General features: G+C 46.2%; 1 protein-coding gene and 1 pseudogene across 1 annotated transcript in view; both read left to right on the top strand.

The window, feature by feature from the left end:
* CCDC69 (coiled-coil domain containing 69) overlaps positions 1-15,211 on the top strand; it is a 51,395-nt gene that overhangs the window by 13,293 nt on the left and 22,891 nt on the right. The window contains exon 2 of the mRNA XM_064366534.1: positions 7,635-7,704. Within this exon, the coding sequence (XP_064222604.1) occupies positions 7,635-7,704 (70 nt within the window). The remainder of the gene's footprint in view (positions 1-7,634; positions 7,705-15,211) is intronic.
* On the top strand, positions 8,494-13,718 carry LOC110569602 (splicing factor 3B subunit 4-like; annotated as a pseudogene).

Raw genomic sequence — 15,211 nt, 5'->3', positions numbered from 1 at the left:
AAAGAGGGGCTAGGTCAGATGTTTGCAGGACCTCCCTCAGGGCTACACTTGCCTTCCATCCTATTAGGATTTCCAAGGTAGGGAATAGCTGGGTGGCTTCTATTCAAGTTGCTTCTGCCTAACTCACTCTTGCCTGGTGAGATTCAGAATTTGAGGGAAGTCTAGGAGTCTATCACAAAGGCTTGAGTATATGACTACAGCCATTCACTCCGAAATGCTGCTCCCTGAATAGCATTCAACAGAGCTCCCTGAGGTTCCATTAATGCTGGTGGTCTTTATGTGCCACCTGTAGTAGAAAAATTCTTGATGCTTACCGGAGACCTTCACTTGCCCAACATCAGTGATGCTTTTTAGAATTATAGACTGTTAGAGTTCAGGGTTCTCAAAGATCACTCAGTCCAATCAACAACATGAAGTTTGACTCTCCAACCTCTTTTTGCATGCTACTAGTGATGGAGTGCTTACTTCCACTACCCTGCCCCGCCCTCTAATAAGGCAGCCTACCTATTAGTGATGGTTCTGACATTTTTCTTCATAGTGAACTGAAACTTCTTAAACTTCCTTGTGCTTGGCCACAGTCCTGTCCTCCAAGGCTGTAGATGACACACCAGCAGCTTCTACCCATGACAGTCGTGCTGAGATTTGAAGACAGTGGTCAGGTCTTCTTGCCTCTTCTCAAGGCTGACCAACTCTTGTTCTGTTAACAGCCCCTCCTATAATTTGGTTTTGCGTCCCCTCCTACATCCTGTGGGTTTCTTTGGGACATCTTCCAGTTTGTCAGTTTACCCTCTAAAATGTAAGCATACTCTAGAGCATCTCGCCAGCCCCAATCTGAGCTCGTATGGCTTCTCCACAGCATGGCTCTGGATGCTGTCTTCTCATTCTACCCTGACTGTGTCTGCTTTTGACAGCTGTGTCCTGCTATCTCAGGTTTGCTTCACGTTGAATCTACTGCAGGGCTTTAGTCTGCTTGACAGCAAGGATCTGGGCAGCAGAGCTGTAAGTGTCACCTGGGTATAGGGGCTCTATTTCCAGCCTTCTTAGGAGAAGGGCTGCCCTGGAGCTCAAGAGGACTGAAGAGAACATCTGGTCCAGCCCTGACTCTTCACAGTTGAGAAGGGACATGACTTACTTGAAGTCACACATTAAAGCTGGAATGGAGTTTCCTGGCCTCTCCCCCAGGCCTGGGTTCTCCCTGCATCCTGTGCTGCCGGCAGCCTCCTCTGCAGCTTTCTTGCTCCCAAGTTTCCGTTGACTCAGGAAGCTGTCATCCCTCTTCCAGAGTGCAATCGGATACCCCACCCCAGTCCTATGCTCCCCACCCATCTTTTGGAAGGGAAAATTCTTGTGTCCCCTTCCCAGTTCCTGGCCTCCTCCACTGCAGGTACCCTCTGCTTCATGACCTCTGAGGAGGAAGTGGTCAGGGCCCCAACCTGGGGATTTTCCACTTAGTAGCTGTTTGTTGAGACCTACCCAGCTCAGGGTCACATGTCCTCAGGCTTTTGTCCTCAGCTGGGATCACCTGGCTAGATTGCTAAAGATGGAGATTCCAGCTGGGTGCAGTGGCTCATGCCTGTAATTCCAGTACTTTAGGAGGCTGAGGTGGGTGGACCACTTGAGGTCAGGAGTTCAAGACCTGCCTGACCAACATGGTAAAACTTTGTCTCTACTAAAAATATAAAAATTAGCCAGGTGCGGTGGCATGTGCCTGTAATCCCAGCTACTCTGAAGGCTGAGTCAGGAGAATCGCTTGAACCTGGGAGGCAAAGGTCGCAATTGAGCTGAGTTCACACCACTGTAACCTAGCCTGGACAACAGAGCCAGACTCCATCTCCAAAAAAAAAGATGGAGATGCCCAGCACACATACTGTAGGTCTAGAATGCAGCCTGGACATTCATGTTAAGCAAGCTTTCCAGGTGGCTCTAGACCACATTCCTAAGAAATACTGTTCGGGGCATGGTAACATACTGAGGCAAGTCCATTGCAGATTTCAAAATCCTCTCCTCAAGCAGCCCCCTTGGCTAGCAGGAGAGACAAACAGCTAACCAGGTATAGGTACTCTCAGGGGTCCCTGAAACAGAGAAGACAGGAACTGAATCCGCTCTGGGGCAGGTCAGGAGAAAAGCAGAGAAATGGTGTGTGCACTGAGCCTGGAGGCCCGAGGTAGACCTGACCGTGTGTCACAGTGGGATGGTCTTGAGCAGCATAGGATGTCTCAGTCACTCAGAGGCCTGTGTTGGGGGCAGGTGTGTAATAGGTAGCACTAGGTTATTTTGGTTTGACTTTGACCTAGCAAATTTGCCAACATTTTTTTAAAGTGGTAATGTTCCACATTGGCAAGGTTGCAGTGAAGCTATTTTTTGTTTTTGTTTTTGTTGTTTTTTTCTGAAACAGCATCTTGCTCTGTCACCCAGGCTGGAGTGCAGTGGCCCAATCTCAGTTCACTGCAAACTTCGCCTCCCAGGTTCAAACAATTCTCATGCCTTAGCCTCCCAAGCTGGGATTACAGGCATGTGCCACCGTACCTGGAAAATTTTTTTATTTTTAGTAGAGATGGGGTTTTGTCATGTTAGCCAAGCTGGTCCCAAACTCCTGGCCTCAAAAGATCCTCCCACCTCAGCCTCCTAAAATCCTGGGATTACCGGTGTGAGCCACCACACCTAGCTGAAACTGGTCTTCTTGTGTACCATTTGAGAGTGAGTAAATTAGTAGACCCTTCCGATATTAGACACCTAATACTAGATGTGTAAAAAGTTTTATAAATCAATGTTTTTTTTATTTTTATTTTTTGAGACTGGGTCTCTCTCTGTTACCCAGACCTGAGTGCAGTGGTGCAATCTCGGCTCACCACAACCTCCGTCTCCCAGGCTCAAGTGATTCTCCTGCCTCAGCTTCCCAAGTAGCTGAGATTACAGGTGTGTGCCACTATCGCCCAGTTAAATTTTGTGTTTTTAGTAGAGATGGGGTTTCACCATGTTGGCCAAGCTCGAACTCCTGACCTCAAATGATCCACCTACCTCGACCTCCCAAAGTACTGGGATTACAGGTGTGAGCTGCCACACCTGGCCTAAATAAATATGTTTATTAAAGCATAATCTGCACTTTAAAAAGTAGAAACAATTTAAACACTCAATAGTAAATGACTAAATCATCCATAGGGATGTTCTGCTGATCATTAAAATTAATACATTTGCAGAAGAGTTAATGCTGCATAGTAAACGTTCATAATATATTTGAAAAAGTAAGATATGAGGAAATATATATAATAATCCCAATATTGAATATGTAGATGTAGATGAACAATATATGCCGCCAGGTTATGGGATTCTCTCTAGGGAGTGAGATTTTCTTTTTATATTTTCATGTATTTTCTGTACTTTCTACAACAACTGCCTACTACTGCTGTAACTGGAAGAAGATGTTTATAAATATTTAAGTATTAAGAAATTGGGGCTGGGTGCCGTGGCTCACACCTGTAATCCCAACACTTTGGAAGGCCGAGGCAGACAAATCACTTGAGCCTAGGAGTTCAAGACCATCCTGGGCAACATAGTGAAACCCCATCTCTACCAAAAATACAAAAATTGGCCAGGTGTGTAGTGCATGCCTGTAGTCCCAGCTACTTGGGAGACTGAGGCAGGAGAATCGCTTGAGCCTGGGAAGTGGAAGTTGCAGTGAGCCCTGATCACACCACTGTACTCCAGCTGGGACAACAGTGCGAGACTCCATCTCAAAAAAAAAGAAAAGAAAAAAAAAACAGAAAAAAGAGAAAAGAAATTGGAGTGGGGATAGACTGGGGACAGATGGTGATAGCTTTGATTGCCATTCTGAAGGAGTTATCTTGTTTTGTCAAGAGCTGGGGACTCAAGTTCAAGGCCACGTACTGCCTGTGGTCTGAAAGCTGTTTGTGGAGAAGTGTTCGCCACCATTGTCTGGTGGTGGTTATCTGAAGGAAGGCAGTGTTTCATGAGCTTATGATCTTATTTCAGATGACAAAACCTGAGACCCAGGGGCAGCCTAAGAGATCTGCCAAAGCAGATCATGCGGGATCTTTGTTCTTGCCATGTTTCTGAAACATGGCAACTGTCATACGCAATATTCGAGCTCTTGATATGTGCCAGACACTGCAGGTGCATCCTTTCAGCTCATCCTAAAAGAGCCTCATGAGGAATCCGAGGCATGGAGAGGTCATGCAGTCACACAGCGTTGGATTTAGTATTTGAATCCAGACCTGTGTGATTCTAGAATTCTCAAGTTTTTAACCACTCTGCTCTGCAGTGTCTAATATTCTGGCACCCAGTTCTAATGCTGATTTGAACATTAAGGCACAGTGTGACCGTGTCTTAAACCTCCCTGAGCCTCAGTTTCCTCACCTGTAGTGACCTTTGCCTCATAAAGTGCTCTGAGATGAGCGCTTAGAGTTTCAACATGATGGGATCATCTAGTTAAACCACTAGACCTCCTCACCCCCATCTCACGGAGGAGGAAACAGAAGCCCAGAGGGTGAAGGGATTTGTCTAAGTTTGTAACAGAGCTGGGACTAGAATCTAGGCCTTCTGGCTCCCATAAAAACATTGTCTGAGTTCATCTAATCAGTCATGGCAACAAGGAAGAGACAACCATTTGTGTTTTTCTCCCTCCTTCCTCCAGCTCAGGGTGGGGAGTCTGGCTGCTGTCACTTCCCCAGATTCCAGCGTTGACAGCTTCTCTGACTCATGCCTGGACCAGGCTTCCTCCTCTTCCATGGAAAGCGAGGACTGAGTCTTCACCAGGGTGGTTGGGGAGCTAAATTGTCAGGTCCGCCCAGCACTCAGCAGATTTGGGGCACGAGGACCTGGGGGAGGCACTGTGCTTCACTCAGTCTGCCAGGGTCTTACACATGCCAGGTTCTATGCCCAGCAAGTGGGGGAGAAGCAGACTATTCTAGAAGACTTCCCTTGATATGTCTTCTCTCCACAGTGAGAAGTCTGCTTTCTAGAAGTATTTCAGTGGTTCTTCAGTTTAGGACTTTTTTTGTTTGTTCGTTTAGACGGAGATTTGCTCTTGTTGCCCAGGCTGGAGTGCAGTGGTATGATCTTGGCTCACTGCAGCCTCCACCTCCCGGGTTCAAATGATTCTCCTGCCTCAGCCTCCTGAGTAGCTGGGATTACAGGTGCCCACCACTGTGCCTGGCTAATTTTTGTATTTTTAGTAGAGACAGGGTTTCACCACGTTGGCCAGACTGGTCTCGAACTCCTGACCTCGTGATCTGCCTGCCTCGGCCTCCCAAAGTGCTGGGATTACAGATGTGAGCCACCATACCTGGCCAGTTTAGGACATTTTTAATAAATTTTATTCTAGTAATTACCTTTAAAAAAAATTTTTACCATAGTAAAAAGTAAAGTTTGTTTTTTATAGCAATAATTCATAATTGAACATTTTTATAGCCTCTTCACAGTTTGACTTGTGTTTTTGTTTTTGTTTTTGTTTTGAGACAGTCTTGCTTGGTTGCCCAGGCTGGAGTACAGTGGCAGGATCTCAGCTCACTGCAACCTCCGCCTCCCCGGTTCAAGCAATTCTCCTGCCTCAGCCTCCTGAGTAGCTGGGATTACAGGTGTGCACCACCACACCCAGCTAGTTTCTGTATTTTTAGTGGAGAGGGGGTTTTGTCATGTTGGTCAGACTGGTCTTGAACTCCTGACTGCAAATGATCCACTGACCTCAGCCTCCCAGAGTGCCAGGATTACAGGCATGAGCCACTGCACCCAGGCCTGATTTGTTTTTTAAAGTGTTTCTTAAAATTGAGTTTAGAATATCGTCTTCCTTCCTTCTTTTTTTCCTTCCTTTCTGCCCATTCCCTTCCTTCCTCCCTCTCTCTTTCTTTCTCTTCTTTGTAAAAGCATCTTGAAAAACATACAAAAGGACTTAATTTTTTTTTTTTACCCAAATCCTGGTCCAGTGACCAGTGCCAGGCTTCAGTCAACTTTTTGCCTCTCCAGCATGAAATGAGAAAATTATGGTGTGAGCGAATGTGTAGTGTTGAGAAAGCATGTCAGTTCTCCTTTCCTGGAAGACTGTTCTTAAGCTTTTCCTTATTATATTTTGGAAGAATAAAATGTCCTTTATTTTATAAAATAATGATAATCTACAAATAGTTTTTTTCAGTATCCTTGCTTATCAGCCCATATCAATGCTTCCATTAAAAAATATTACTCATTTGGCCAGGCACAGTGGCTCACACCTGTAATCCCAGCACTTTGGGAGGCCGAGGCGGGTGGATCACCTGAGGTCAGGAGTTTGAGACCAGCCTGGCCAACATGGTGAAACCCCATCTCTACTAAAAATACAAAAATTAGCCAGGCGTGGTAGTGTATGCCTATAGTCCCAGTCACTCAGGAGGCTAAGAATCGAACCCAGGCGGTGGAGGTCGCAGTGAGCCAGAATTGTGCATCTGCACCCCAGCCTGGGCAACAGAGCAAGACTCTGTCTCAAACAAAAAAAAAATTACTCATTTATGAAATCTGGGAGCCACTGACACTGCTTTGTAATGTAGAAAGCCCTTTTGTATTAATTATTCCTCTTAGAGGTTTGGGACTTTCAGCCTCACCCAGCAACCTCTGGGGAGGACAGAGGAGCTAGAATGTCAAGTTGATCACTAATGGCCAATAGTTTAATCAATCATGCCTACGTAATGAAGCCTCCATGAAAAACCCAAGAGGATTGGGTTTGGGGAGCTTCCGCATAGCTGAACACGTGGAGGTTCCTGGATGGTGGTGCCCAGGGAGAGCATGGAAGCTCCCGCCCTTTCTCCCATACCTTGTTCTATGCATTTCATCATCTGTATCCTTTGTACTATCCTTTATAATAAACCAATAATTGTAAGTAAGTGCTTCCCCAAGTTCTGTGAACCACTCCAGCAAATTAATCAAACCCAAAGAGGAGGTCAAGGAAACCTCAACTTGAAGCCCATCTGTCAAAAGTTCTGGAGGCTCATACTTGTGACTGTGGGGAAGGAGGGAATCAGTTTTGGGGACTGAGCCCTCCACCTGTGGGATCTGACCCTGTCTCCCGGTAGATAGTGTCAGAGGTGAATTAGAGGACACCGGTTGATGTCCGCCACAGAACTGATTACTTCCTTGGTGGTGGGGAGAACCCCTCCCCCCCACACAGAAGTCTTCTGTGTGGATGATTATTGTGGTATGAGAGCAGAGGAGAAAGGGTTTGCGTTTTCTCTAAACAAAAATCATCTCTGAATTGGGAGTTGAGAGGTTTTTAGGGCACCTCAAGTGCATAGCTGGAGGAGGGTGACAGCAGGCCTGGCCAAATCCTGAGAGAAGGAAGAGGTGACCTGGGAGGCCCCCATGGACGGCAGCAGGAGCCAGGCTGCAAGGATCTAAGGATAGGTCAAGCACCATCAAACTTCTCCAAGTGTTTCCCTGACAGGGATGAGAAGTCCTGTTCTGGGGCCCTTCCCCCCGGGTAGAGGGGCTGCTGCCTAGAGCTGGTGAGGCAGCCTAAATGCACCAGGCATGGGGAAGGGTCTGGTGTAACTGAAGGTCCTGCCTTGCCTTTGGAAGAATCCTGCTGTAGCAGCCATCCTCGCTTTGACCTCCCACCCTCTACCTGCGCCTTATTGTTGTCTTATTTCTTCCAGAAGCGCCAAGAACCAGAACAGCCACCCAGACCAGAGTCCCAGGAATTAGGTCCCCTCAATGGGGACACAGGTGAGTAGCCAGACCCACAAAGGCCCCAACTGCCATCTATGAGGTTTCCTATCTATAATCAGCACAGATGATATAGCTACTTAAATGTCTCATGAGATCTTACATAGGTTACACTAATAGGAGTATCATGTCTAAAATCAGGGAGGTAATAGTCCTGACCTGTGCCTCCCTATTCTACACTGTTGATACTACACCTAGAGTGCTATATATGTTCCTGGAAAGTACATTTTTAGAGGGATCCAGAAAAAAATTGGAGGGAGTACAATGGAGCAAGATCGGACTAGGGAAGAATCTCAAAAACGTGTCCTATAAGGACCAGTTAAAGGAACAGAGCCGGGCACAGTGGCTCACGCCTTAAATCCTAGCACTTTAGGAGGCCAAGACGGGCAGATCACCTGAGGTCGGGAGTTCGAAACCAGCCTGACCAACCTGGAGAAACCCTGTCTCTACTAAAATTACAAAATTAGATGGGCATGGTGGTGCATGCCTGTAATCCCAGCTACTCGGAAGGCTAAGGCAGGAGAATCACTTGAACTCGGGAGGTAGAGGTTTTGGTGAGCCAAGATTGTGCCATTACACTCCAGCCTGGGCAACAAGATGGGCAACAACTGCGAAACTCTGTCTCAAAAAAAAAAAAAGGAACAGAGAATGTTCGTTTAGAAAGAAGATATCGCCATGCGGTGGGGAGAGGAGGGAAGCAAGGGTTAAAAAACTAACTGCTGGGGAGAGAGCAGAACTGCTGCTGGGAGACAGTGGGAGCTCTTTCACCTTGGCTGCCGGCGGATCTCTGAGCAGAACTAGGATGCCACTGTGTACATGGGAGACCTGGATAAGAAGGTTAGTCACCCGCTCGCTGCTGTGGGAACTGTTTCTCCAGGCTGGACCAGTAGTCAACACCCACATGCCAAAGGATAGAGTCACTGGCCAGCACCAAGGCTATGGCTTTGTGGAATTCTTGAGTGAGAAAGATGCTGACTATGCCATTAAGATCATGAACATGATCAAACTCTATGGGAAGCCAATACGGGAGAACAAGGCGTCAGCTCACAACAAAAACCTGGATATAGGGGCCAACATTTTCATTGGAAACCTGGACCCTGATATTGATGAGAAGTTGCTTTACGATACTTTCAGCACCTTTGGGGTTATCTTACAAACCCCTAAGATTACGCGGGACCCTGACACAGGCAACTCCAAAGGTTATGCCTTTATTAATTTTGTTTCATTTGATGCTTCGGATGCAGCAATTGAAGCCATGAATGGGCAGTACCTCTATAACCGCCCTATCACCATATCTTATGCCTTCAAGAAGGACTCCAAGGGTGAGCGCCATGGCTCAGCCTTATGCCTTCAAGAAGGACTCCAAGGGTGAGCGCCATGGCTCAGCAGCCAAACGACTTCTGGCAGCTCAGAACCCACTCTCCCAGGCTGACTGCCCTCATCAGCTGTTTGCAGATGCACCTCCTCTACCCTCTGCCCCCCAATCCTGTGGTATCATCATTGGGGTCTGGGCTCCCTCCATGAGGCATGCCTCCTCCTGGCTCCTTCCCAACCCCAGTGCCACCTCCTGGAGCCCTCCCACCTGGGATACCCCCAGCCATGCCCCTACCACCTATGCCTCCTGAGGCTGCAGGACATGGCCCCCATCGGCAGGAACCCCAGGGGCAGGACATCCTGGTCATGGACACTCACATCCTCATCCATTCCCACCAGGTGGGATGCCCCATCCAGGGATGTCTCAGATGCAGCTGGCACACCATGGCCCTTATGGCTTAGGAGATCCCCATGCTGGACACCCAGGCTCTGAGGGGCAGCCACCGCCCCAACCACCACCTTGAATGCCTCATTCTGGACCTCCTCCAAAGGGCATGCCCCACTGAGGGCCTCCATTCGGAGCTCCCATGGGTCACCCAGGTCCTATCCCTCCACATGGTATCTGTGGACCTCCTCCACTGATGCCCCCCTATGGATACACCAGCCCTCCATGACCCCCACCCTATGGCTACCAACGGGGGCCTCTCCCTCCACCCAGACTCACTCCCCGGCCACCAGATGCCCCTCGAGGCCCGCTTCAGGGCCCTCTAACTCAGTAAATTCACATTTTCCTTCCTCCTGTTACATCTTCCCAATATCTTTTCGATTCCCTGGACCAATCAGAGATGCTGTAGCTCCTTGGGGCTAAGGCACTAATCCCTTTCACCACCCCACCCCATTCCCCTTTTTAATGTAACGTTTTCCACAGGAGGTATTACTTTTCTATGTTGGTCCTGAGTATTTTGCAGATGCACAGAGAAAATAAAACTAAACTCCTGGTTTAAAAATAAATAAATAACTGTTGGGTACTATGCTTTGTGCCTGGGTGAAGGATCATTTGTACCCCAAACTCAGCATCATGCAATATACCCAGGTAATGAATCTGCATGCATATCCCTAAATCTAAACCAAAGTTGAAAAAGAAAAAAAAAAATATATATATATATATACACACACGCATATATATATATAAAATAAGTTAAAATCGATTTTAATTTCTAATGGATCATCTGGGAAGCTTCTAACTTGAATATCTAATTTTTTTTCAAATAAGTAGAACTAAATTCAGTGAAATAACATTTATTTTATTTTATTTTATTTGAAATTTGCATTGTATGAAAATAAAAATTACTACATCCAGAAAAGACTATATGTTGCCATAAAACAACAGTTCTCTCCGTGTGTCTGAAGTGCCCTAATGGAGAAGAAAGATGAGCCTTGTTTAGTGTGACCCTGAGGTCAGTATTAAGGCCTCAAGGTAGTAGCAACATGCAGGCAGAATTCAGCTCAATCTCAAAGAATTTTTTGTGTGGTTGTTGATTTAAAACCATCAGAGCTACCTGGTAATAGGAGGAGCTCCCTATCTCCTCCTATTTAGTTATAGGTGTTTAGTTATAGCCTGGAGGCAGTATTGTAGGTGAAGTTCAAGTACTGCATAAGCAATTGAACCACAAAATCCAACCTGACTGCATATAAGAATTATCCAGGCCAGGTGCGATGGCTCTTGCCTATAATCCCAGCACTTTGGGAAGCCAAGGTGTATGGAATGCTTGAACCCAAGAGTTCAAGACCAGCCTGGGCAACATGATGAAACCTCGTCTCTACCAAGAACACACATGCAAAACATTAGCTGGGCATGGTGGTGTGCCTGTAGTTCCAGCTACCTGGGAACGTTAGGTGGGAGGATCACCTGAGCCTGGGAGGTTGAGGCTGCAGTGAGCTGTGATTACACTACTGCACTCCAACTTGGGCAACAGAGCAAGACCCTGTCTCAAAAAAAGAAAATTTACATGGAAAACTTCAAAGATGCAGATTCTGGGGACCTACCACAGACCAACTAAATTAAAATCTCAGGGAGTAGGGCTGAAGAAGCTGCATTTTTAGTAAATATATATATATTTACTAAACATATATATATTTACACATATATGTGTGTGCGTGTGTGTATATATATATGGTTATTATTTTTTTTGACACAGAATTTCTCTCTTGTTGCCCAGGCTAGAGTGCAATGGCAGGATCTCGGCTCACTGCAACCTCCACCACCTGGTTTCAAGCAATTCTCCTGCCTCAGCCTCCCAAGTAGCTGGGATTACAGGTGCCTGCCACCACACCTAGCTAAATTTTTTTGTATTTTTAGTAGAAATGGGGTTCCACCGTGTTGGCCAAGCTGGTCTCAAACTCCTGACCTCAAGTGATCCAACCGCCTCGACCTCCCAAACTGCTGGGATTACAGGTGTGAACTACCATGCCAAGCAAAGATATATGTATACTTCTAATAAGATTCTCTCCAGTTGGGGTCAATCTGGTACTAATCTTGTGGACCAAAATTTGAGGCAAATGAACCGTGAGAATCCAGGGCTCTCTGATCTTAACTGTTGCTGTCACCTAACCTCTGTCTATCTGCTCCTGGCCTCTGGGAGCTCAGGACTCAGGACTCTGGGAGCTCAGCTCACCCCTCCTGTGCTGACGGAACTGACCAGCACTGGCGTTGTCCTCATCCTCACATTTCTTCCATATTCATTGTCAGATCTTGCTAATGGAATTTTCTAATAATAATGCTAACAATAATAATGGCAACAACACTAGTATTAGGCTATAATGCTTGTCGTGAGCACAGATAAACATTTAGAGAACATTTCATGAATAATAAGGAGCATTTTTTGAGCACTTCCAAAGTGCCTGGCACTGCATTTCCTTTTTTATTTTTTAAATAGAGATGAGGTCATGCCATGTTGCCCAGGCTGGTCTCAAACTCCTAGGCTCAAGCAATCCAGCCTGCTCGGCCTCCCAAAGTGCTAGGATTACAGGCGTGAGCCACTGCAAAGCCTGCACCAAGTATTTTTTGTTTTTTGAGACTGAGTGTCTCTCTGTGGCCTAGGCTGGAGTGCAGTGATGCCATGTTGGCTCACTGCAACCTGTGCCTCCCAGGTTTGAGCGATTTTCTCACCTCAGCCTCCCCAGTAGTTGGGATTACTGGAGTGCACCACCATGCCTGGCTAATTTTTGTATTTTTAGTATAGCCAGGATTTCACCAGGCTGCCCAGGTTGATCTCAAACCCCTAGCCTCAAGTGATTTGCCCACCTCAGCCTCCCAAAGTGCTGGGATTACAGGCATGAGCCACCGTGCCTGGCCTGCATTTCCTTTTACGCACAAGCAAGCAGAATAAGGTGGTAGTTAGGAGTGTTTTTCATGGAATCAGATTGGGTAGGTTCACATTCCCGCTCCCTTACTTTCGAACTGGGTTACCTTGAACAAGCTGCATGACTCCTCTGAGCCTCAGCTTCCTCATCTATAGGATGGGGGTAATAATAATAGTACTCACAACTATTGGGTAGCACTGAGAAGCAGGTGAGTCATCCCTTTGAGACACTTGAAACAGTGCCGGGCATGTTGCAGGCATGGTAAGCTCTCAGTCCTCCTACCCTACTTTTATTATTTTTATTGCCATTGTTTTCTGATTTAATCACCTCAGCCTCATGTGGTAAGTGCCATAATTATCCTGATTTCATATATTAGGTAACTGAGGCACAGAGAGGATGGGCCACAGCCTTAGGTCATACCTAGCATTTGATAGACTCAGCATGGATTGGCAGGGCCTGTTTTGGAGTTTCCCTAAGCAAGGGCTAGATTTCCTGGTTGTTTCCTTCCTGCTCTCAAGTAGCACCCTCTGCTACCAGCTGGGGAGAAGCTGAAGGTGAGGAGCCACACACTAAGATGCTCATGGGTAAAGCGAATGACATGTGGCCCTTTATAGACATTTTTAGTATCAGGAGGTAAAGACCGTAGCCAACTGCAGAACCACATCCTGGCCGGCCAAAGAGGAGGCAGCTGCTTCTGGCTTCAGCCCCTGGTTGACAGGAAGGCATATGTTGCCAGTTCTTCTTTGGATTCTTCAAGAAAAATGAGAAATCTGAATTATTAAGTAAAAGATTCCCCATTGTTAAGTATCGATAACTAATTTTTAACTTATTATTTTAGAGACAGGGTGTTGCTCTGTTACCCAGACTGGAGTGCAGTGGTGCAGTCATAGTTTACTGCAGCCTCTAACTCCTGTGCTCAAACCATCCTTCTGCTTTGGTCTCTCTAGTAGCTGGGATCACAGGTGCATGCCATCATGCCCAGCTTTTTTTTTTTTTTTAAGAGATAGGGTCTCACTATGTTGCCCAGTCTGGTCTCAAACTCCTGGTCTCAAGTGATCCTCCCACTTCAGCCTTTCAAAGTGCTGGGACTACAGGTGTGAGCCACCATGTCTGGTCAACAACTAACTTTTTAAAAAATAGGGTGATGTGGTGGCCATCATTGCTCCATCCATTCACCGCACCCTTCTATAGAAGTAAACTGCCTTGCCGGGTGGATTTATCTTTGAGTGCTATTTCTTTTGCGGCATCGAAATTTTACTTACAACAATCCTGGGGGCTCGCCTGGGATTCATTGTTCTCCTCCGGCAGTCTCAGGCCCTCTCTCGTGAGAAGACGCATCCTGCTGCTTCATTGCAACAGCCTCATGGGTAAGGGACCGAGACCTACCCAATGTAACAAACAAGTCCTGCATCTCAGCAACGCAGGGGGAAAGAAGGCCTATGAATACCACGACAACTAAGCAACTCTGTGCACAGACCAAGAAAAAGATGCTGCAGGAGCCAGTAAAGTATTTCCTTAGTGGTTTGGACCAAGGTGCCACCCTGAAGTTTCCGTACACCAGCACCAGCTTGAAGACCACCCTACCTCATGCTGCTAGCCACCAAGACTGCCATTCGTACAGCAGAATACAGATGAATACATCACATCCGAGTCAAGAAAGTGCCATCACCGTTAAAATCATGGGCTATTGTTCTGGGATCAGACCCTACCAAGTTAAAGCTAAGAAAAGCTTAGTCTATCTTTTCTTTTTTTCTTTTCTTCCTTTTAACTACTCCCCATCTTGTTCTTAATGTGATTAGATCTGGCTCACCTCATGTTGTTGCTTTAATTTCTGTTTACTTATGTCTTGTGGAGATTTGCATAAACAAGGACAGCTCGCTGCTTCCAGAAGAATATCTCTGTCCCTCTTAGACTTTCTCAAATTAGGAAAACTCAATGAGTTTTTCTAAGGATACTAGTAATCCAAGAAATACTAACTGTATTAGTAATTGGTAAGAATCAAAGTCTTGTCCCTCAAAAACAGAATCTCTATGTTCTGCTTAGTCTAATGTCATATGGAACACTAAAGGTTTAAGATAGACTGCTTCCACAGGTCTTTGTCAGTCCTTGAAACTGTATATCCACTTCACTTCACCAGAGGAATTACTCCTAGCTGTCAATATAGCCAATACAATCCTATACAGCTTACTATTGTTATTGCAACATCTGAAAACTCTTCCCCTGCATTTAATCGTATTTATGGTATAGGAGCTGACATTTCAGAAAAGGATCCTAAAGAAATTTTTTAAATGCACTTTATTGCTCCTTCAACCTCTTTATCAATCACTCCCCCTAGACCCAGTGACAAAAAAAAAAGTCTCAGTGGTAGAAGTAGAGGACCTAAGGCAAACTATAGCCATTAAAACAGGATATAAGCATGCAAATGCATGGTTAGAATGGATTAAATATTCCATTCGCACCTGAAATAAATGCAACTGTTACACTTGTGTGCAGGGTAGACCAGAGGCCCAGGTTGTCCCCTTTCCACTTGGATGGTCCCCAAATCAAGTGGACATGGAATGCATAGTAGCTCTTTCTCAGGATTCCAACGCCTGGAATAATGAGTTATGCCAAGTTCTTTCGCTGCTATTTCCTGAGGTTCAACATCTTGCGGGTCAGCCCCTGAGAGCCACACAGCCTCCATCTCCCGAGGCGAAGTTTGCCTCGTATCTCTCACGACAGGGGGAGAACTTAGTGTTCCTTGGAAACTTAACAGGATGCAGTGAAGTCAGGCACTTCCAAGAGCTGGCTCATCAGTCCTCCCTTACTCATCCCTGAGCAGATGTACGGT

The sequence above is a fragment of the Aotus nancymaae genome, unplaced genomic scaffold, assembly GCF_030222135.1.
Source record: "Aotus nancymaae isolate 86718 unplaced genomic scaffold, 86718_ANA_hifiasm-v0.15.2.pri h1tg000064l_1, whole genome shotgun sequence".
In the NCBI taxonomy this organism is placed as follows: Eukaryota; Metazoa; Chordata; class Mammalia; order Primates; family Aotidae; genus Aotus; species Aotus nancymaae.
Note: the sequence above shows the minus strand (reverse complement) of the source record. Positions and strands in the feature narration are given on the sequence as shown.